This window comes from Pseudorasbora parva, chromosome 1 (genome assembly GCF_024679245.1).
Source record: "Pseudorasbora parva isolate DD20220531a chromosome 1, ASM2467924v1, whole genome shotgun sequence".
In the NCBI taxonomy this organism is placed as follows: domain Eukaryota; kingdom Metazoa; phylum Chordata; class Actinopteri; order Cypriniformes; family Gobionidae; genus Pseudorasbora; species Pseudorasbora parva.
The window spans coordinates 28,665,930-28,687,887 of record NC_090172.1 but is presented as its reverse complement, the minus strand read 5'-3'; the positions used below and the strand labels follow the sequence as shown (position 1 = coordinate 28,687,887).

At 38.4% G+C, this 21,958-nt stretch overlaps 1 protein-coding gene across 1 annotated transcript in view; it reads right to left on the bottom strand.

Annotated features, from left to right (window-relative positions):
* Positions 1 to 20,247, bottom strand: part of si:ch211-186j3.6 (neural-cadherin) — a 309,028-nt gene extending 288,781 nt beyond the window's left edge. The window contains exon 1 of the mRNA XM_067437563.1: positions 19,121 to 20,247. Coding sequence (XP_067293664.1) covers positions 19,121 to 20,102 — 982 coding nt within the window. The 5' untranslated portion in view covers positions 20,103 to 20,247. The remainder of the gene's footprint in view (positions 1 to 19,120) is intronic.
* Between the last annotated feature and the right edge of the window lie 1,711 nt (positions 20,248 to 21,958).

Genomic DNA, 21,958 nt, shown 5'->3' with positions numbered 1-21,958 from the left:
TGCCTTATTTGGAAGGGTCATAAATAATAATGTTGAGTTCTGCTCTGATTGGCTCATTTTAGTAGCTCATGCAAGTGCAGTTATTCAGCTAACACAATCGCAAACAACACAAGCGGCTAGTGACATTATATTCACAATAATCATTTAGGGATGTTTGTGTCATCTCGTCTTGTCTTTGTCATGGGAAAAAAAGGTTGTCAATGAACATTTTTTGTCATATTTTCGTTAACGAAATTGATACTATTCAGAGCAAACTAACAACTTTGAATTAATTTGGTACTGTATCTGGTTAGAGATAAACATCAACCATACCTGTAGACAGTTTTCTGAGGGAAGGCTTAGGAAAGTGCTCACATCCTCTGCACAGCCTGGAACATATAATTTACTGTATATCCATGATCTGTATCTATATTGACTATATTGTCCTCATCTTCACAATACTGCAGTACTTCTTTTGATTCGATGCAGGTCCATGTTAATACTGCCTGGCATTAAACACGGGTTGTTTATATGCCAATTTGGGGAGGAATAAATATTAATGATCCCGACTGTTGCGTCAGGATTTACATATGAAGAAGGAAACAATAGAGCCTTTTCACATTTCTGGGTTTCTCAGAGCGGAAGTCGTCATAGTTGGGTTAACTTTTACAGTGGTGAATGAGAGAATACATTAAATATTTATTTTTGTGTCCCCATTTTCTCAAATAGCAAAAGAAAAACGCAACAATAGTGATTTCACAACTTTCAAAAAGAGGGGAAAAAAATGAGTCAGCTTTTGATAATGGTAGTGAAAATATGGCGGAGCTTCAACACCACGCAACAACAACAGAACATGGTTGAAACTAAAGGTATTCAGTTCGAACCAGAGTCAGACAATAATGCCTACAGAGCCAGAGAATATAAGCTGCATAGAACAGGTATAATTTAGTTTAATTCTGGTTTTAACTTATGTTGCTATCTTGCTTGCCACTATTAGTACAAGCCTGTTGTAGCAAACCCTGTCCAAATGATGGACAAAACTTTAATGAGTTTTATGAAGTTTATTGTTCATCACATAAAGGATGAAGCGTCTGTTTTCACTCCAGAAAATTAATGTAAGAGCTGAATAAAACACTATACATTAAAGTCTGACCCATAAACTCTCTCTCCCTTTCATTACCATCTGCATGCACAGTGAATTACACAATTACACTTGTTATAACTAACAGTAAACAAATATATACAGACCTTATGCCTTTTCGGGGGTGCTTAATAAACTGGTAAACTTAATATCCATACAACAACTAAGATGAACTGTCATAATGTGCACGCTCTCCCTTTCATTACTGCTGTGACCAGTAACACTCTGGAGACTAGTATAAGCTGGATCACAAATAGTTTGTACTGATCCCTCCTTGAGCTTTAACTTTTGTAAGCGTTGCTTACAAGAAAATATTGTCACTACAGCTGCTCGAGCATAGAGAAAATGACAGACAGTGCAATCGACTGAAGGTGGAAACTATGCAAATATGTAACAGTCTGTCAGCAGCACCCCATGGGTAGAAACCAAGCGGCAACCTCCCGCGATCTCTCCTGAAGCCAATACGGAAGTAATGTAAACTGCAATTCCTCAACTGCCCACTAGGGACAGGCTCCAGTAGGGAGCAGAATCTCATTGAGCCCCATGTTAAAATTCCCAACTTTAAAGCAGAAAAAACATGTTTACTGCCTGGTACATTGTGGTTTTGGCTTGTAAGGCTAATTTTGATCTTCATGACAACTGTGAGGGGGGTACATTTTTTTACAACTCATTCGTTTACGTTATATAAAGCCTTAAAGTTCTGCATAATTAAGGGCGTGGTTACAGGTGGATAGACATTTATCTGCCGTCTATAGTCATTGCGTTACCTCAGCTCCGCGCACATCCCGCCTTTTTGCCCATTTTCTATTATCCGGGAGTGACACGCGATGACTCGCTCACAAGAGTGCAACGCCCAGCTCGCCCCTACTTTAAGCTTCAGAACGGCTTATCAGAATCCTATGGGTGACGTCACGGACACTACGTCCATATTTTTTTTACAGTCTATGGTAGAAACGTGCAGATTAAGAGGCGGTGATATTATAATAGATCCCATTCCTACGTCAGAAGGGGAGAGAAATCTGAGCAGCTCATTTTGTCAATGCTTGCAGATAAATTTAATTTGTTGTCCTTTTGCACATTTTCTGGATTGGTAGATGACCTGATTATAGCAGTTAAACACGGAAAATGTCAGCTTTTCATATGTCCCCTTTAAATAAAACCTCACTCATTTAAATCTCTCAATTTTTGTTTAAATCTCGCCTTAAATCCAAAGAACATTATATGCAGCATTTATGCAGTTATTGTCTTAATAACTTCATAATCAAAACCTTAATTAATATTTATCTTCCTATATTACCTATATTATTATAATGATTCTTTCCAGTTATGATTTTGCTTTGTTTCTTGTTTTCTAAAGTGTGTATTTGGTCTCTGAGGAGTGACTGAGGGTCTGGCCTAGAGATGTGTGATGTGTCACTAAACACTGGCAACAAGGTAATGTGTTTGGATTTTGGAGGTATCACACACACCTAACATGTCAGGAGTGCAGTAACAGGGTTTGCTCACTTAGCCCGGCTTCCAGAGATGAAATATGGATTTGTCTTTCATTTAATTTATTATGTTTTATTCCTTTTATATTTCCTTTTACTGAAACACTAAAGACTCAAGATGAATATTGCCTGTACTAGTGTGTGTCCCTCTCACTGAAAGAAAGCACATGTTATCAGTATGTTTTGGTAAGAACTAGTTAGAACTGGAGCTTAATCAGCTCCAACCTTGGAGAGACTGTGTATCTGTGTATGTGCGCAATATTCTATGTTACAAAACAGAATGGTGTACAAGTGGAAACGTGCATCAGATTAACTGACTTGAGTGGAAATTTACCATGACTGTGCATTGTCTCTGAGCCAATCAGAATGACGTGGATAGACCTTGAAAACGGTATTACTGTTGGGACAATTGTATGTACGATAGGGCGAGGCAACGAGACAGTGAGAGCGGGAGTGCGGCCTACGAACTCCTTGTGAGACTTGAAGCTGGCTTCTGCTTTTGAAACTGCAAACTATTCTTAAGTAAATTTTTCTTTTAATTAATTGCAATCCTGACTCTGTCTTCATTTCTTCACTACTGGTCCTGGGTCATAAGCTGTTAACCCCTAACAATATATATTACCCCTTATAGTAAGGTTAATAAAAATATGTAGGAATGGGAACTGAAACAAGGAAAAAAAATGAAAAGGACAATTTAATTCCAAAGCTCTGGAATTCCTTACCTTTTTGCTTTAGATCATCCCCTACGGTATCCACATTTAAAAGATCTCAACATTTTTTTTCTCAGGTTTATGCTTAATCCTAGCCTAGAAATCTAGACGCACACTAGTGGCAGCAAATCTAATCTGCAGCGAGTGTTGTCTAGCAACTCTCAATACCCTTCTGAGCTGTAAAAGCCAAACTCTGGTCGGGCCAATCACATCGTGCATAGAGTCGGTGGGCGGGGCTTAACATAATGACGGCCAAGTTGTGTTTGCGTGCTTCTAGTAAACACAGAAACTGGCAAACGGCGGTCCTTCGAATCAGCTTTGACTGCGATTCTGGAAGGCTTGGAGTTAAGCTTTTCTCTGAGAAATGAACAAAGAACAGCACTGACGTCATTCTTAAAAAGAGAAGATGTGTTCTGAGTTTTGCCGACCGGATACGGCAAAAGTTTATTCTGTCAACGAGCTCTGCTTCACCTTCGTTGCTCTGGTTGGTTGCAGCACTATCCTATCGCGTGCAGAGGGAGTTTGAAAGACAACCGTTTATCCCGCCCCTCGGATTGAGCCCTGTCAATGGTGATTTTCCAGACCAAACATCTTGATGTGGGTATGGCTTGTCAGGCTAGCTTAATCCAATAACACCTCTACTTTTATTTAAAAAATATATTTGCATGTTGATGTTTGTATTAATTATGTTATTTTCTACTGTTTCTTAGTTATTTCTTACTGTTTTCTTTATGTCTATTTAATAGCACTTTGGTCAGCTGTTTTAAGGTAATATATAAATAAACTTGACCTTGAGCTAGATTAATGACATGATGCACTAGGCTGTTAGTCAGCACTAACTAGCATTGTTAATGTATCGTTAGAAGGGCTCACAAGTGTTTAACAGAAACTAAAATGAGAATAAGCCCTTGATCACTTGGAATCCACATTGGAGTTGATTTATTATTTATATTGTTCCTTTACAAAATTGTTTAATGCAGCATTCCAAATGTATATAGGTGTTTGGGTTGTTTTAAAATATAATAGAGTTGTTTGTGGTGGGGTAAATTAAACGCGATATGTAGTGACGTCAATCGTGTTGCATTGTGGTATATGAAGCTGCCTGAAGTATACATATGAAGAAGACTCGCTCCCTCGGTCAAAATCGAGGGAGCAAGTGTCTGTCCACATAAACTCCCTTTGTTCACTTCACGAAGTGGAACGCACTTCAAAATGGCAGCAGGGATTCCCCCGAGGGGAAATGCTTAGGGAAGTTCACAAGTGCGTGTCTAATAGTGGAACGCAGCACCAGGGTTTCTTAGAACATACCACATGGGTGGAATTTCCTGTCATTCCAATCCCCCGGACAGCACGCCAAATACGCATAATCTTTACTCTATTTAATTTGTTGTAAGTGTGAACTCGTGAAATGAGCTTCAACCCCCTTTTTCAGTTCACAGAAGGATTTATTGGCAAGTGGCAGCCAGAATAATTCTCTGACAGGGCTCTCAAAACGTATTCATCGAACAAACACAATGATTTTTCTCTCATCCACCTGCGATTTATTTATTTATTTATTACTTGGCCCGCACGATCGGTGGACGCAGAAGCATGCACTTCAAATATCAAGTCAAGAGACTGAACATTAACAATGCAGATCAAGAAATGAGTGTTATTTCACTATTTAAGATTTAGTCTGGAAAACACAAGGACGTTGTGCTTTACGAGTCCCCTGGCCCATAACATATTCGATCTGATCTGTTCTGATCCCGAATCGCAATGAACCAACAAATAAGGGATTCTCCAGTCTGTGACAGCATGCTAAGGTATTTTCTGTTAGGCACATACACATAATTGATCTGTAACAATGCAATACTATCACAAAAAAACAAGTTTAGCACCATTCCTGTCAGATCAAAAATAGCACAGCATTGTGTTTTAATCTCAATACGTCTGCAAATCCAGTGTTGACCTGTGTCTTGTTTACTAATATTTATCTTGCTATCTTTGGCCATTGCTCGGTAAGGCAATCAGTTTAGCTCCACAAGTAGGTGGGTGGGGCTACAGAAGCAGCGTACACATAGAGGCGGCATTTCAACCTTCTAATATGTCCTTGATTTGAGAGCCTCATTTTCAGGGCCTCTATACAAGTTTTTACTTACTATAAAAGTTTTTTTTTTTTTTTTTTCATCTCTGAAACTTACAGGATATTATTATATTACCATGACTTTTATATATCAAATGCTCAAAAGAAAGACAATTTCTCAATTTACCACCCCTTTAAGACTTGAATCTAGAAAAAAAGAGGAAAAAAAACATAATTTACATCCCAAGTGATTATTCCCAGTGCTCTCATTTACCATTTATAAAGTGGCATTTTGCTAATTCTGCACATTAGTGAAAAAATTCATTCTTACTCATGTCCTTCATGTTCAAAAAACAGCCTTGAGTAGAGCAGTGAAAGACTCTGATTTCACCAGTTTTATAAGGGCTTATTCTATTTAAAGTTCTTTGAATGTTTGTAAACAACACTGATTATTAATGGATAATTGATAATTGACAACAGTATAGATTTACAGTTATCTGACGCAACGTAAACTCTGGTGTACAAGCGCCATCTCTCTCCCTCTCTCTCTCTCTCTCTCTCTCTCTCTCTCTCTCTCTCTCTCTCTCTCTCTCTCTCTCTCTCTCTCTCTCTCTCTCTCTCTCTCTCTCTCTCTCTCTCTCTCTCTCTCTCTCTCTATTTTACACTCACATGATACAAGAGAACTTGTTTACTTGTTTTGTTTTTTTCCTGTCAAAATAATTTATTTGGCTTCATTCATTATGTTAGCCTTTCACGTAAAGCAAAGCCTAGAAGATAAAACACTAAAGTGCAAGCAGATATTTATGAGCCCAGAAGTATATCAAAATGTGCGTTTTTATATTATTAGTAGTATTGCTAGTATTATTTTAAAAGTATTAATCTTAGTGGGGTTTTTTGTGTTTAGTTTTTTGTACAGAAAAATTAGGTAACCAATAATCTTAAGTGCCACCGCAAACCCATAATCCTACATTTATACAATACATTTTCGTGTATACATAGTTGCCACATTTTGGTTATAATTATTAGTTACGTATAAATCATAAATATTATTGATATGTTAAAAGTTTAGTTAATATGCTTTCAAGTCATTATGTAAAGAGGAGCCGCTTTAATCTGGAATATACCATTTATGTTCATGAGTGTGTGTCAAAAGTCTATCGAGTGAACAAGTTTACTAGTGAATTGTGATTGGGGTTGCCACTCACATGCGTAGATGTTTGAGTGGATAATAATGACAAAACATTGTGATATAAGAGAATTGTTACAGGGATTTAGATATGGGACATATATCAGATTTAGAGCCATATATGAAAGATCAAATCTGCAAAATAACCCATTCTTTAAAAAAAGACAACCTGAATTGGTTGAAAGTGTAAATGTGGCCTTTCTCTACATTTTAAAACTATACCACAAAAGCTGTTTGCCCGCTAATGTTGCATCACTTTCAGCTAGTGCTCTCCAGGGCCAAATCTCAGGATATGCCATCAGCTTCCACACACTCCCTCCAAACGCACATATATATCACCGATCCTTATGATGAATGTCATAGGACAAACATTAGCCACAGTGGGCAACAACAGAGGCACGGAAAAGTTAGCAGTCATCACAGGCTCCAGCGATTCATAGGCCACGGAGCCTATTAGATGCGGACAGGAAATGGTACTGAAGTCACAGACTCCCTTGCATTTGTCAGCGTTATTAAGAGAGGAGCTGGCTGGCAACTATCTTGCTCAAGAGCCGAGGCGAGGATGCCATCTTGGAAAGGTCACAGGCTGCCTGCTATCCTCCCATTTGTCTGTTTGATTAAGTCTGGCAATTAGAAGACTTGGCCGCCACACTCACAGTCTCCTATATCAGAGAGAGCCAGATTGGATACAAACTAATCACAGAACAGTCCTAAGCAGAACAGATGAAATGGTGGAAAAAGAAAAGAAAAAGAAAACAATGCCAAGATGGGCCAAGATTGTAGACAGACTGATGAAATCAGTGATGGAATAATACACAAGATGGAGAAGAGAGAGAGAGAGAGAGAGAGAGAGAGAGAGAGAGAGAGAGAGAGAGAGAGAGAGAGAGAGAGAGAGAGAGAGAGAGAGAGAGAGAGAGAGATGGACCTGTACCTAGTTGCCATCTGATAATTAAGCAATCCAGCTATCGCAGAGTATGCCTTGCCTGCCTGCCTTACACACACGCACATGCACACACAAACACGGTCAGAAGCATTGCTTACACAAGCATGATAAGCATATAAACAGATCCTTATATAACCACACAAACGCACATTCAATCTAGAGTCTGGGGCACAAACGCAGTGACACAAGGCTAATTTAAGAGGAGCTGTAGGATATAGGCTGTGTACAGCATGAACTCGCAATTACCAATACTGAGCGTGTCTCCCTGAGGAGTGAGGAATAGAGAGATCGAGAGAAGAAAAGATGATGGGGCCATGGCACTCACACATTCTGTCATACAGCTTTTATTCGCTTCTTAATAGGCCTTGTAGGGTATGTGTTCCAATTTGTCTGTTTGTGTACGCACAGTTAAAGTCAGTTCACGTGCTCTAAATGTTTAACTTTTCTAAATGTTAAATGTTTAAGTTGAATATGGCTAAAGCAATAATTGACTTTTTAAAATGCAAAAGAAAGGAGTGGTCACATTTACCGCTGTTTTTTTTTCAGGGTGAAATCCAGTCATTTCAATAGGAGTCCATATGATTGGGAATTTTGGTCATAAGATGTGCAATGTGTATGCAGATTTTTTTTTTGGACAACAAGTTTACTCTAAATATGTTATTTTATGTTCCACAGAACATACAGAGTAAATGATTAGAATTTTTTGTGAACCATTCCAGTATATATCCATTTATGTGTTACTCATCAGAGGCTACGTCTACATTAATCCGGATTGATTTGAAAACAGAGATTTCGTTTCAAAAGGCTCTCCATCCACACTAACGTTTTTCTTCACTAAAAATTCTCACATCCACACTGTAATAACAAGTAAAATAATACAAACAATCAACCAACACATAACAGTTTAAAGGGGGGGTGAAACACTTAGTTTCAGTCAATCTCATGTCAATCTTGAGTACCTATAGAGTAGTATTGCATCCTTCATATCTCCGAAAGTCTTTAGTTTTATTATATTTATAAAATAAATATGGGCTGTACCGAGTCTTTCCGGAAAAAACCGAGCACCTGGAGGCCTATCATGTGGGCGGAGCTAAAGAATGACGAGAGCGCAAAGCGGTGACGTCCTCAAGCGTGGAGAAACGCATGGCTATCCATCAGATTCAGCTAATACAGATAATGATCCAGAATCAGATCCCGAGGCTGAAATAAATTGAACAGGAGAAACAACAACAGCAGGACGTCCGTCTCTGTGGTATGTACTGTATTTAGTGGACTGTCAACATTTGTGTGTGTTTACTCGCAGTTTATGAGGACATGATTCGGTTTATGGACTATTGTATGCGACTAAATCTTAGCAGTAGCAAGCAAAACGGTTTTGCACGTCTGACTAGTGTAACGTTATACATGTTATACATCCGAACAACAATGGAGTAACCGTTAGCGCATTTGAATGACGAAGCACATGATCGTGTCGTTTACTGATGTTTACTCAGGCGATGATAGCCAACAGTTTTGACCGCAGGAACCAGGGTCTAAATGAAGTTCCGGATAAATATTTCCCCCTCCAAACGGCCCTGCTCGCGAGGTAGTACTTTTTCAAAGTTCAGGAACTTTCGAGGGCGGGACTTGGGCACTGACCATGCTGATTGGTTAAGCTCACGCAGCATTTTATTTCAACCTGCATTTTTAAAAGTCTTTTGCAAGGTTCGTTCTGCGTTCAGTAAACAAGGTTGAACGACTTGATTTGAGAAAGGAGAAAACATAAGGAGATCAAAAATTTAAAAAAAACACTGGATGGATTTTTATCATTATAGGATGGTTGTGTACAGGCACTGCCAATACACATTTCCATACAATCAGCTTGTAAAAGTGCGTGTACCATTATATGACCCCTTTAAAACATTGTCTCGGTGTGGACAGAAGGCCAAAACAAGAGAAAAATATGCATTTTCAAACAAAACAGTATTAGTGTGGACATGGTCAGAGGCAAATATCACAGAGCTTCCCTTCAATGTCAGAAACATTGTTTTTTGCCATGGCAACTTCGCCCTGTCAGTGGTGAGGTTGTTAGGGAAACCAGACAGTTGATGCAAATAAGAAGTCAAATACTTGTGATGCACATGTTGTATATGTTGGAGGGGGAGAGTAATTTGTTTTAGTTTCAGATTTGAGTAATTTGTTCATTAATACATCAAGTCAAATGTGCTGATTATCCACTGACATCTCATTTATATCATTAACCACAACATTCTAAAGACATATATCCTCAATTTCTTTATGCATGCCAGAAAAACTTCTCTCTCATCTGAATCCATAAAAAAATACTCAAAAAGCTATCAAAAGATTGTTTGACAAACTGCACTCAATTCATCAGAGAGAAAATACAGAAAATTGGAAGTGCTTCCTGAATCAAGCATGAACACAACACAGCAGAAAACTGGATGACTTACACTCACACCTGCTTTCACGGACATGATTAACTGGAGCCACCACTGTTCAAACATTCTAACACCAATGTTCTGAGACATGCCACAGTGCACTTTTCATCTGCTACATCTGATTTTGTTCCACTTAGGGTAACTCGGCATGTCTGGAGCTTGCGATGTTACATGGTTATCTGGATTGTAACACACCTCCTATTCGTTCTGTCAGACATTGTGTGGACAGAATATATTACATATTACGCCTATTGTTTACCACATAACTCCCACAAAATTGTATAATGCCTTAACGTATGCTTAGATTTTACAGAATGAGGTCTGAACCGCTGCTGTTCTCATACTGTACTCACTAAATAGTTGTAGCTTTATGATTCTCTCTGACTTTGTGAGGTGTTTCCATATTTGCTACATTGTTACATTAAATATTCATTTACTCTAGAGTTCATTAAATTATTTAAATAGTTTTCTCTTTCCATATCTGTCAGTCTTTACACATGCTTTATCTTCATCCTTTGGACAAACCAAAACATTACCAATTGCAAACACCAGCAGCTCTCTCTCTCTCTCTCTCTCTCTCTCTCTCTCTCTCTCTCTCTCTCTCTCTCTCTCTCTCTCTCTCTCTCTCTCTCTCTCTCTCTCTCTCTCTCTCTCTCTCTCTATCTCTCTCTCTCTCTCTCTCACCTGACAGCCATTAAACACCCAACCCTTGCTTTTAACTCAAAAACAAAACAAAAAACAAAACAAAAAACAAAAAAAAAACTGTGCAGTAAAATACTGTGTTCTTGGACTATTTTGTTAAAAACAAAAACAAAAAAACTCTTTCATAAAAATGAAAGTCAATGTTTGCAGACCTATTAAGATGCTTTTTGATACACATCTTTGGTTTGAATGTAGGTCAAAAACATTTTTACAGAGAAAGCTTTGTCTTCAAAACAAAATATCTGTTCTAGAGGATGTGCTGGTGGCATCATTTAGCAAAGTAAGTACTATGTTTCTCAATTGTAAGTTACTGCTAAGCTGTCAATCGGTAAAAAGTAACTAATTAATTGCATATGTTCCTGTAATAAACACCTAATATTAAAGTTTTTCATATATTTTGTATTGTAATCATTTCACATTTTTAACCCCCAAAATAATGTAAAAAACAACAAAGACAGTAGCCTATATTTCAAACATATTATTATTAGTATGGCATTGGCATCTTTTTATGAAAGAAGGCCTGCATCACTGATACCAATTACTGCTACCAATGTCTCTAAGAAATGTATAGTTTCTCAAGTTTAGCCATATAGCCATTTGGCACTACAGTATAATGAATACATGTTAACATTTATTTGGCTTCAAAAACATATAACAACTTTTAATTTAAGTGAAATTAAAACAATCTTCACATGAACCCAGACCTCTTTTTTTTATTGGAGGAGTGACGACAGTGAACGAGGAGAGAGGACCAGGCCTGGAATTTATGTTGTGTTTTTTATTATCAGTTTGTTTATTTATTTAAGTCTTATTAAGTATTTTAAATGTTCGCCAGTTCCCACCTCCTTCCTACCCACATGAACATACTTTGCTACAGTTAGCGGGAAGATCCTTTAAGTCCTGTAAGTTGTGAGGTGGGGCCTCCATGGATCGGACTTGTCTGCTCAGCACATCCCACAGATGCTCGATTGGATTGAGATCTGGGGAATTTGGAGGCCAAGTTGTTGTGCTCTGCAAATCATTCCTGAACCATTTTTGCATTATCCTGATTAAAGAGGCCACAGCCACCAGGGAACACCGTTTCCATAATGGTCTGCAACAATGCTTACGTAGGTGTACGTGTCAAAATAACACCCACATGGATGGCAGGACACAAGGTTTCCCAGCAGAACATTGCCCAAATCATCACACTGCCTCTGCCGGCTTGCCTTCTTCCCATAGTGCATCCTGGTACCATGTGTCCCCCAGATAAGCACACGCACCTGGCCACCCACGTGATATAAAAGAAAACGCAGTACATCAAACCAGGGCACATTCTTCCATTGCCCTTGTGGTCCAGGTCTGATGCTCACGTGCCCACTGTTGGTGCCTTTCAGCAGTGGACATGGGTCAGCATGGACAACCTGTCTGGTTTGCAGCTATGCAGCCCCATACACAACAAACTGCGATGCACTGTGTATTCTGACACCTTATCAGAACCAGCATTAATGTCTTGAGCAATTTGAGCTACAGTAGTTTGTCTGTTAGATCTGGCCACATGGGAAAGCCTGCGCTCTCCACGTGCATCAATGAGCCTTGGCCACCCATGACCCTCTCACCGGTTTACCGCTGTTCCTTCCTTGGACCACTTTTGATAGATACTGACTACTGCAGACCGGGAACATCCTACATGAGCTGCAGTTTTAGAGATACTCTGACAGTCGTCTAGCCATCACAATTTGCCCCTTGTCAAACTCACTCAAATCCTTACGCATGCCCATTTATCGGCTTCTAACACATACTTTTTTAGGACTAAATGTTCACTTGCTGTCTAATACAGTGGTTCTCAACCTGTGGACCGCGTCCCTCTAGAGGGCCTCAGTGGTCCTCTGGGTGGGCCGCAAGATAACTTAAAATGAATTTGAATATATTATTCATTCATATTGACCTTAACAATTGGTGCGCGAGCCATGTGTGCTTGAAGCCTTGGTTCACTGAATAAAGTTTTGTTTGGATGATGATTCTAATGAAGGTAAAGATGATTACAGTGCCGTGCAGGAGTCATACATTATAGGCACGCGCGAGTAGTACATTATTATTGATGCGCAAACAAACCTTGTTCAAGCATTTTCACGTAGTTGTCAAAATGAAAGTACTGTGAGTGTTAAATAGTGGAAGCTCGCCAAAGTGTGTTTTGGAAAAGTTTGCTCCATAGACATGATTGCCTTTTCTAACAGAGGAACTGTTCACTGATGACATCGACTTCCACACATTCAGAATTATTTTATTTTTTATTTGTATCTTAGTGTGTTTATTAATTATGAATGGATCGGTATAGTAGTTATATGCGGTTATTTGGCATCTCCCTGTGGTCTTGTCTGGTATGGCAGGTTGACTTATTTGTGCTTATTTGTACTTGTACTGTATAACTGAGCAGAGTAAGTACTTCTAAGTTGTAAAGAATGTCTGCAATGTATGTTTGCAAAAAAGAACACTGAAGGTTAATATATCTTGAAAATCTTTTGTTTAAAAATAATAGGGGGGGGGGTGTATCTTGGTGGTGTCGGTGGGCCTTGCTGTATTGATTCGGAGATGAGGGGGGCCTTTGAGTAAAAAAGGTTAAGAATCACTGGCCTAATATATCCCACCCACTAACAGGTGCCGTGATGAAGAAATAATCAGTGTTATTCACTTCACCGGTCATAATGTTATGCCTGATTTGTGTATACTACAAAGCTAGAAAGGTTATATAGTCAAAAGTAGTGAGTAATTGTCTTCTTTTGTTCGATTATCCTTATTGTCACTTTAAAACATGCCACACCTAACATGCATTCCATTTTCTTACAGCCAAAGCCACTGGAACCATCAGCCAAAAAAGTGTAGCGCCTAAAACTAACATTCCAGCTTTGGCAGTATACAGGGAAGAAGAAAAGAGGCAGATTTATTTTTAATGGATATCAATGGAGGAGAGGCTTACGCTGAATAAACAGCTTTTGTGAGTGAATAGCTTATTTAATTAATCAAAAGCCTGTTATCTAATCTTCAACATGTTTTACACTAAACAATACTTTTGTTGGGAACTGTTTACCTTGATTTAAAAAAAAATTGTTTAAGAGAAGGCAGATTAGGGAATGTCACGACAGGTAGGACACATTTATGGCATTACCACCAGGAAATGTGTAGTTGTATTTAATAATTGGTGTTGTGTAATATTGAGTGATCATTTTTTACCAATTATAATGAGGCTTGATGCTGATATAATGCATTTTAATGAATAAAGAGAAAATTAATAATTGAATTATGACTATTGTATTATAATGTTGTTTAATGGAAAAAAAGTGTTCTCTCTATGGCTTCTAAGTTTTAACAAATAAATTAGACTTGAATTGTAATAATGTATGACGGCTGTGTATGCCTAATAATGAATTAAATCAAATCTTTAATGTGGATTCGATTAAAACTACAATCATGAATAAAAATTGCAAAAATGTATACAAACATGGCGGATATATGAGTAAAATGGTTAAGTAGGTTTAGAGAAAGGGTTTTGAGTAACTATCATTGTCTAACCTGACAAAAAGATATTTATTCAACGTTATCAGATATATTTTATCTGCAACAGCATGGTGAACTTTTGTAATGATATGTATGGTGATTACATTTTAAATGCATCATTATACAAATTGCAAATACATGAGGAGAGTCTCTGCATGAAAGACCCATGACTGGCAGATCAACGTGCTACATTTCTCTCGGAAATGATAGGAAATTAAATTAAATTGAATGTGGAGGATTTTAACAAGATGACAAGATGATTGACAGGGCAGTTTAAACAGTGAAAGGATGGACGTAACTAAGCGACAGAGCTGTCCTATAAAGATGCAATTATGACAAAGTAGTATGTCCCAAAACTTGCATACACTTCTGCAAAGTGTATACGCTTCCTTCAAAAAAGCAGCATGACTGTCATAAAATTCTGAATAGTGGTCACTGACATCACTGTTAACCTTTTTTTTTCTTCTTCCTAATGAGAGCCACAGACCCTCTCATTTCACAATAAAAAGGAAATCTCTGTCTGAAATCTTTACATTATTTAAGACTTAATTTAGCTCATTTAAGATTGATGTGACAAAACAGGCATTTAGGCATAATTTAGTGTGTGTGTGTCACACAGACAGGAGATTCACCGAAACGCACCAATACCACATTGCATTCTCTTTTGTGTCTTATGCTTGAATGGTTTAATAGCAGTTGAATAATCGATAACATCATATCAAGTAAAAATTTATAAAATGGATGCTGTGTTAATTGTGTTAAATGATTTTAAAGCATTAAACTGGAGAAGAAAAAAATGTTTGCATGCGTTAACACGCTAATTTTGACAGCCCTGAACTGTATGGCAAGCATAGAAAGGGAAAACAAGTGTACTCATGTGGCACCAGGTTCATGTGGAAGTATAAATGTACTGTCTGCTAGAGGGCAGGTTTTGCACACAGTTTCAGGGCTTCTGCTCAACTGTTTGAGTCTATGTGTGTGCGTGTGCAAATGTTTGACCCTGTGAAGCATTTGCTAGCTCCTCTGTGTCCATGGCGGAAGAAGCTCCCCATATGCTGCGGTAACTCTTTGGCTCATGCTGACCAGATTAACAGATTTTCAGTATTGAAGGCTGGTCAAGACCCAGAAAAACATTGAGCCTGTCATTCAAATTAAGCCCTGGTGATGTGGGTGTTTAGGGCCATTACCAGAGAGGGGCTAAGAATCTCCCTTGCAAAACACATGCTTGCTGGCCTAATGCAAAAACTATGGTTTTGGACACCTGGGCCATGTTCATGCAAGAATAATAATGAGGACTATATTCCTTATGAAATATAGAGGGAAAAAAATACTAAGAGAAGAACGTACTAGACCAGCTGAGAGAGAAAAAGAGAAGAATAGGCTAGTGTCAATCTCTTTTCAATCTGTAAACTTGCACAGAATTACAAGGAGCTCAACACCATCGTGTCTAATTGAGAGAGAAAGAGGGCTTGAGCAAGACATTCGATGGCATTTCTTAGGTAAGATTATATTGCACTGTTGAGATTGGTTTGAGGACTGTCATTGATATAAACACACAAATACTCAAGCACACACAGACTATCTATCGGCATCCTCTGTGCGGGGGTTAATTGATCCCACAGCACTGATACCACAAAGACTGGCAGCATCAGACGTGCTCTGACAAGAAAGTAGAAGGGTTATGAGGGAAAAGATAGAACGTGAAGTGGAGAGTGAGAAAGATAATGAAGAAATGCAGGGGGAAAAGGAAAGAAAGACCTAGAAAGACAACTCAGACTGGACTGTTTTGCCAAATTATCTCACTTACTCACTCAGTGATTCTACAGACACAACACAGCACATCAACATGCAAGGAAAAATGGAGATGTATGGTGTGATTTGTCGGAAGAGAGATGATGTCAGGAATAATTTACATTTATGAAGATTTATAAAGGCACATGCATATCAATCACTTCTGTATACTTGCACTGCAAAAATGCCAATGCAAAATTTAGTCCATAGGTAATCACAGCATGCTGATAAACAGCCAAATTGCACGGCTATGAGTGTGATATTGCATTTATACAACAGTTCGACAAGTGAGTAAATAAATAAGAAACAACTTTAAAAACATTCTTTTGAGTAGAACTACTTCCTTCCGCCATGGATTCAAAATCTCAAGTTGACAGTTTAACAGTTGATCCCAAGCCTCTGTTACCAATTCAAACTAATTCAGTCTTTAGAACAAGTAACGAATGAATGTTGAGTTGCTTCACTGAAGCTTATATATATATATATATATATATATATATATATATATATATATATATATATATATATATATATATATATATATATATATATATATATATATATATACACACACATACAGAGAGAGAGAGAGAGAGAGAGAGAGAGAGAGAGAGAGAGAGAGAGAGAGAGAGAGAGAGAGAGAGAGAGAGAGAGAGAGAGAGAGAGAAATTGACTTTTTGTGTCTATTACCTGTATTTAGCTGCTATTCTTTTGATCAATCGTATATGCATAATCACAAAATCAGTTTGGATGTCCGCTGAGGAAAAAGATGTCTTTGTGTTTGTCCTTTTAACGATTAAGGGGATTTCTCGTGACAGTGCTAGTCATTGTATTTGTAAATTGTGTTTTAAGGAGTTGTTTTAAGCTTGATTTTTCTGTGTGTGTGTGTCTCTTTAGACATGCTTGTAAAATTTGTCAAATGTCAAAAGGATACATTTAAATGAATAGCATAATATTGTGAGAGTAATTTGTGGCTTATATATATATATATATATATATATATATATATATATATATATATATATATATACAAAAACAAAACTAATGGTAGTTTTGACACGGGTATCAAATCATTTCAAAATTAAAATATTTGCTTTGTGTTAGGTCAGGTATAACAAATTTAGATGCCACACTATATATTCATCCAGTTACCGGACGAAAGCGGTACAGAAGAGGAAAGTCAAGAAAAGAGAGGTAGACCTTGTTAACATTCAGCAATCTTGACAGCAGTGCGAGATAATAAAGACACTCTACATTCACCTCACTTCTTTGATTGTTCTGGAGAATATTGTATATGAGAAAATGAGTGGCCTAACCAGTGCATTTAGACTTTGTTTTGGCCTTCTCTATACATTAATCATTGAATACCTACAGAAGATCAAAGTATAGCTTTGAGGTTGTAAAGTTGCCATAGAGGCCGTCATCAATTTCTTTGCAAGGTTGTGATCTTGCTAATTTTTTGCGGCATGATCACACATTTGCTCAGATGGTAAAGTCTCACTTTTTGCTTCTTAATTAAAAAAAAAAAATGTTGTTTAGCTAATTCAAAAGAGAATTTTGTCTTGGAAATGTGATGATGTTCCACATTGTAGTATTTATACAAGCTTAATTTAAACAAATGCAATTTCCCCAAGGTAAAGTAGAGGAAAGATATAAATATCTTATACACATGAAAAAAAAAAAGAAAAAAAAAAATCCCCATCTTTTAAATACATGTGGTTACCTGAAAGCTCATTACTTCCAATAAGCCACAGGCAAATGTGAGGTCAGCAGATGCTCTTCTTACTCCTCATTAAAACCAGCTGTTTGGCTTCACCGTTTGTGCTAAGCTTGGACCGCACGTCGCACAACATTCACAGACATGCAAACATTCCCACACGCACAAACAAGCGCCCTTGAACATATGCTAGGAACACAGACGCAAAAAAAGCAGTAGCTCCAGAGCTGCAGGTCCAGCAGGCAGAGAGCCCCTGATTAACAAACCAACACTAATTAAATCACAGACTGCTAAATCATGCCCGGTCAACTGCTCAAATATGAGCACATTCCACTAAACTCATCATCTTCCCTCCAGTTTCTTCTAACTGAGCTGCCAGTCTTAAATCCCCAAAATGAAAAAGTGAATGAGTTGGGATTACATGGCTAATGCAAGCAGATGAAGGAAAGTAGAGCACAATCTCCAAAAAAAAAAAAAAAAAGGAGTAAATCACCCCGGGTTTGTGCCTAAAGTCTGCTTGATGCATGGGGTTCACCTTGAAATGCAAAGGACGCAATTATAGGTGAAGGGAGAAGAAGGATATTATTTGGTAAAAGGACCCATGAGAGTATCTTCACAAATTCCCTCCTTCTCTCCCTGCACACACACACACACACACACACACAAAGACCTAAATTGCTGAGCATTGACTGAATGACCTGTATAAATGGAGAAAATTATTCAAAGCCAAATGAGGTACGGAGAAGAAAAATCATGATTTGATGAATAAAGCAATATGCACAACCAGCTAAAAATGAAGACTTGAACTTAATTGAACAATTGCTGCCAACCTGCAGTGATAAGCTATTGCACTTTTTGTTATTTTGTTCTTTTTTTTTTTTTTGACAACTTTGAATTTAACTAAGGCAATCCAATTTAAATTACCATAAAATGACCACAATTATAGATAAAGTCAAATGGATGCAAAGATGCTGTTGATGAAAAAAACTAAACATTTGCATAATTCACATTAAATCAAACTGGTGTTATTTTTTTTACAAAACAAAAGTCATTTTCTGCATTTATCACCCAGATGTTTATGAATACATTTCCGTATCAAAATGCAAGTGGACGCTTCATTCGTGCAGCACCCGCGGTTTCATCTGCACATTGGCTCGTGACAATTACACGTCAGACTTTACCTCGAGTGATAATTAAACTTTGATTCCTGTGAACTTTGAATCTGTAATGAGGGAAGATGAATATGACGTGTTCAATCTGAGGGGAGAGGAGGTGGATTTGGATACATTTTGGGGGGATGTTCAGGTGAAATCTGCCAGCACGCGCTGGAGACGCTGTCACGTACTGTACAGGACAGGTGGAAAAGGGGACCAGGGCATATAGTTGTATTGTACAGCTATTTGGATTAGTCACGGCGCACTCACCTCGCTTATCTTGTACTTTTACAGTTATCTCCACTAGCGGCTGTGTCTCTCGGTCGAGCCGTCTCGATATAACCAAATCTCCGCTGTCCCGACTCACGGTGACGGGAGAGTTATCCGCGTCCGGTTGAATCAGCTCAAAGCTGGCGGACTGAAACCTCACCGGGTGCAGATTCATTATGACTGAGCCAATACTAGCGTCTTCGGACACGGTGATAAGCAGCGGCTCCGGCACGGAGCGGGACTTTCTAGAGAGTCCGTTATCGAACTGAGGAAGGGCTGGCCATTGGCGCGGACTGATCTCTACGTCCATTTTATGACTGGTCCGAGCGGGCCAGCCGTGGTCTCGCGCAAACACGCTGAACTTTATTGGCTGCGCGAGACCGAGAATCGAGTCCACAAGGAGGATGTCGCCGGTTTTGGGCACTACGTAGAAACTGCCGTTTCTCGGGAGCGCGTAGTATATGAGCTCGGCGTTTTTGCCACTGTCAATGTCCTCCGCTTTTACTGTGTACACCACCGACCTCAGGGCCGTGGCGTCGTCCAAAGTTATTTTCACGTCTGCATGTTGGAAAGTGGGCTCGTGGTCGTTCGTGTCAAGCACGTCCACTTTAACAGAAGCAACTTCGGCTACGACGCGCTCGGCTGAAGCGCAGCTCTGACAGCACAGAGCAACACTGAGGAAATATTCAGCGCGCTCCTCTCGGTCGAGAACGTTAGAGGTTTTCAGTAATATGTGTCCTCGCTTGTGGTGGGCAAAGACGTGAAAATCTTCGCTCCTGTCCCCCAGGAGTTTTAGGTGCATCCCGGACTTGGAGCACCATCTCTGCGGGTCGATGCGCTTTACCGGGATACTCAGTCCGTTCACTTTTGAGCCAGGAGGAGAGTTCTCAAACACATGCCCGTGAAAGAAAGGTATTCGTTCGTCCGTCTTATTTCCCAATACAAAAGTCACACAATATGGCAACAAAATAGTCCAAAACATGATTGTAAGTTTACAGCACTCTTCCTAAATTCAAGCGACAGTGTTCAAATAGCAGACCATGGTGCATGAATTCACTCCTCGTCCGTTGGACAGTGAGCCTCCAGAGTCTGAGCAGCAGAACTTTCCCACCGTCGCCTCGCGCTTCAGCAGCGATCTGCTCGGGCGCGCGCCTGAGCTCGCGGAGTTTCAGAGAGCAGCACTACTGTGATGGACAGCGCCACGCGCGAGGGGGCGGGGCTTTGGACTAGACAGGGATTCCTAGGGAACTCATCTCCATAGATTTATTTGGATAAAGCAATTTATGGGGGGGAAACAACAACAAACAAACACTAAGCGTTAGGCTATTTAATTACCTATATGGTTAGGCTACCATACAGACGATGTTCATACATGAGAAAGGTATGGTAAATCACAACTTAATCTTTGACTTTCGTAACGTTAAGCACAACGCTTTCAGGACACACTAGCCAAGTTACATTTTTCTAAGGAAAAAAATTATAATTAACTTAAAAATATATATTTAATTCTGCACACCTTCCTATTTTTTGTTTTGTTTTTATAATTGAAAAAAAGAAAAAGATAATTAAAACAGAAACACTGCTATTACTGTGACAAATTTACAAATATTCCCATAACCTTTATTTATATGTTCCCTAAGATTTATGTTAAATGCCAAAGATTTTGCACACTACAAAAAAGGAGCCAAAAGCCATTGTTTAACATTGTTTAATGTAAAAAGAGTTTGTTGACACACGCATATCACACATACGACTAACATAACATACATTTACATTTAATCATTTAGCAGATGCTTTTATCCAAAGTGACTTACAAAAAGGGGAGAGCAATAGAAGCAACGAAACAAACAAAGGCAACAACCTGTAAGTGCTGTAAGAAGTCTCAGTTTATTGGGTAGAGTACACAAACAAGTGTTTATTTTTTATTTATTTTTTTTCAAACAAACTGAAAATGTAATTGGATAGTTTAGTGCTAGTCTTTATTGATCAGGTGCAGTTGGAAAAGATGCGTCTTATGATTATAAATGTATAGATAAGATAATATATAAAACAGCATATATACTTAACTGAACATTTAAAATGTGTCTTGCCACGGAAGGCAGCTTTTTACCCTCTTCACCTAAACATAGTTTTTTGTTTGCTTGTTTGATTGTATGTTTAGTTTTTGGCTTATTCGCTGAGGAGTCAAAAGCCTGATTTCTGTAAAAGCCGCATTAAAATGATATTTGTATAGTGTTTTTCAAAATTGACTTGAATTCACTTGACATGTCCTCATGTTCTGTACTTTCTGAACATGTCACTGCATTAAATAGTATTTAAATGATGAATTGTTCCAGTAATAGCCTTGAAATGTTACAGCAGGCTGGTGCATTTATGCATTATGCATAGGCAACACATGCCATCAGTAAAAAAAAAAGTACTTCACAGTATTTCTGGCATTAGTACCATTACTATTACTCTAAAATGTGAAAAATAGTAAGGCAACACTTTACCATATGGTTCAGTTTGTCAGCTGATCCATTAGGTATCATGAGATATCAATGAGTGTTCGTTTTTAACATTGTTCAATAGTCACATTTGATGTTTATGGTATTCATTGTTAATTGATGTTTGATGTTTTAATATTAGTAAATATATTGTTGGTAAATGGCACAATCGATCAACTTGGTAACATATTGGCAAATTAACTGTCCAAGTTAGATTGACATTTGTATTGACTAGGCCAACTAGCAAATATGTCACTATTGTTTTGGAAGAGGTAATTAATTCTAAAGAAACAAATGTGTTCAGTGAAAAACAGCCCTATGGGAAGTAGTGACCCCATGGAATGACGCTGTC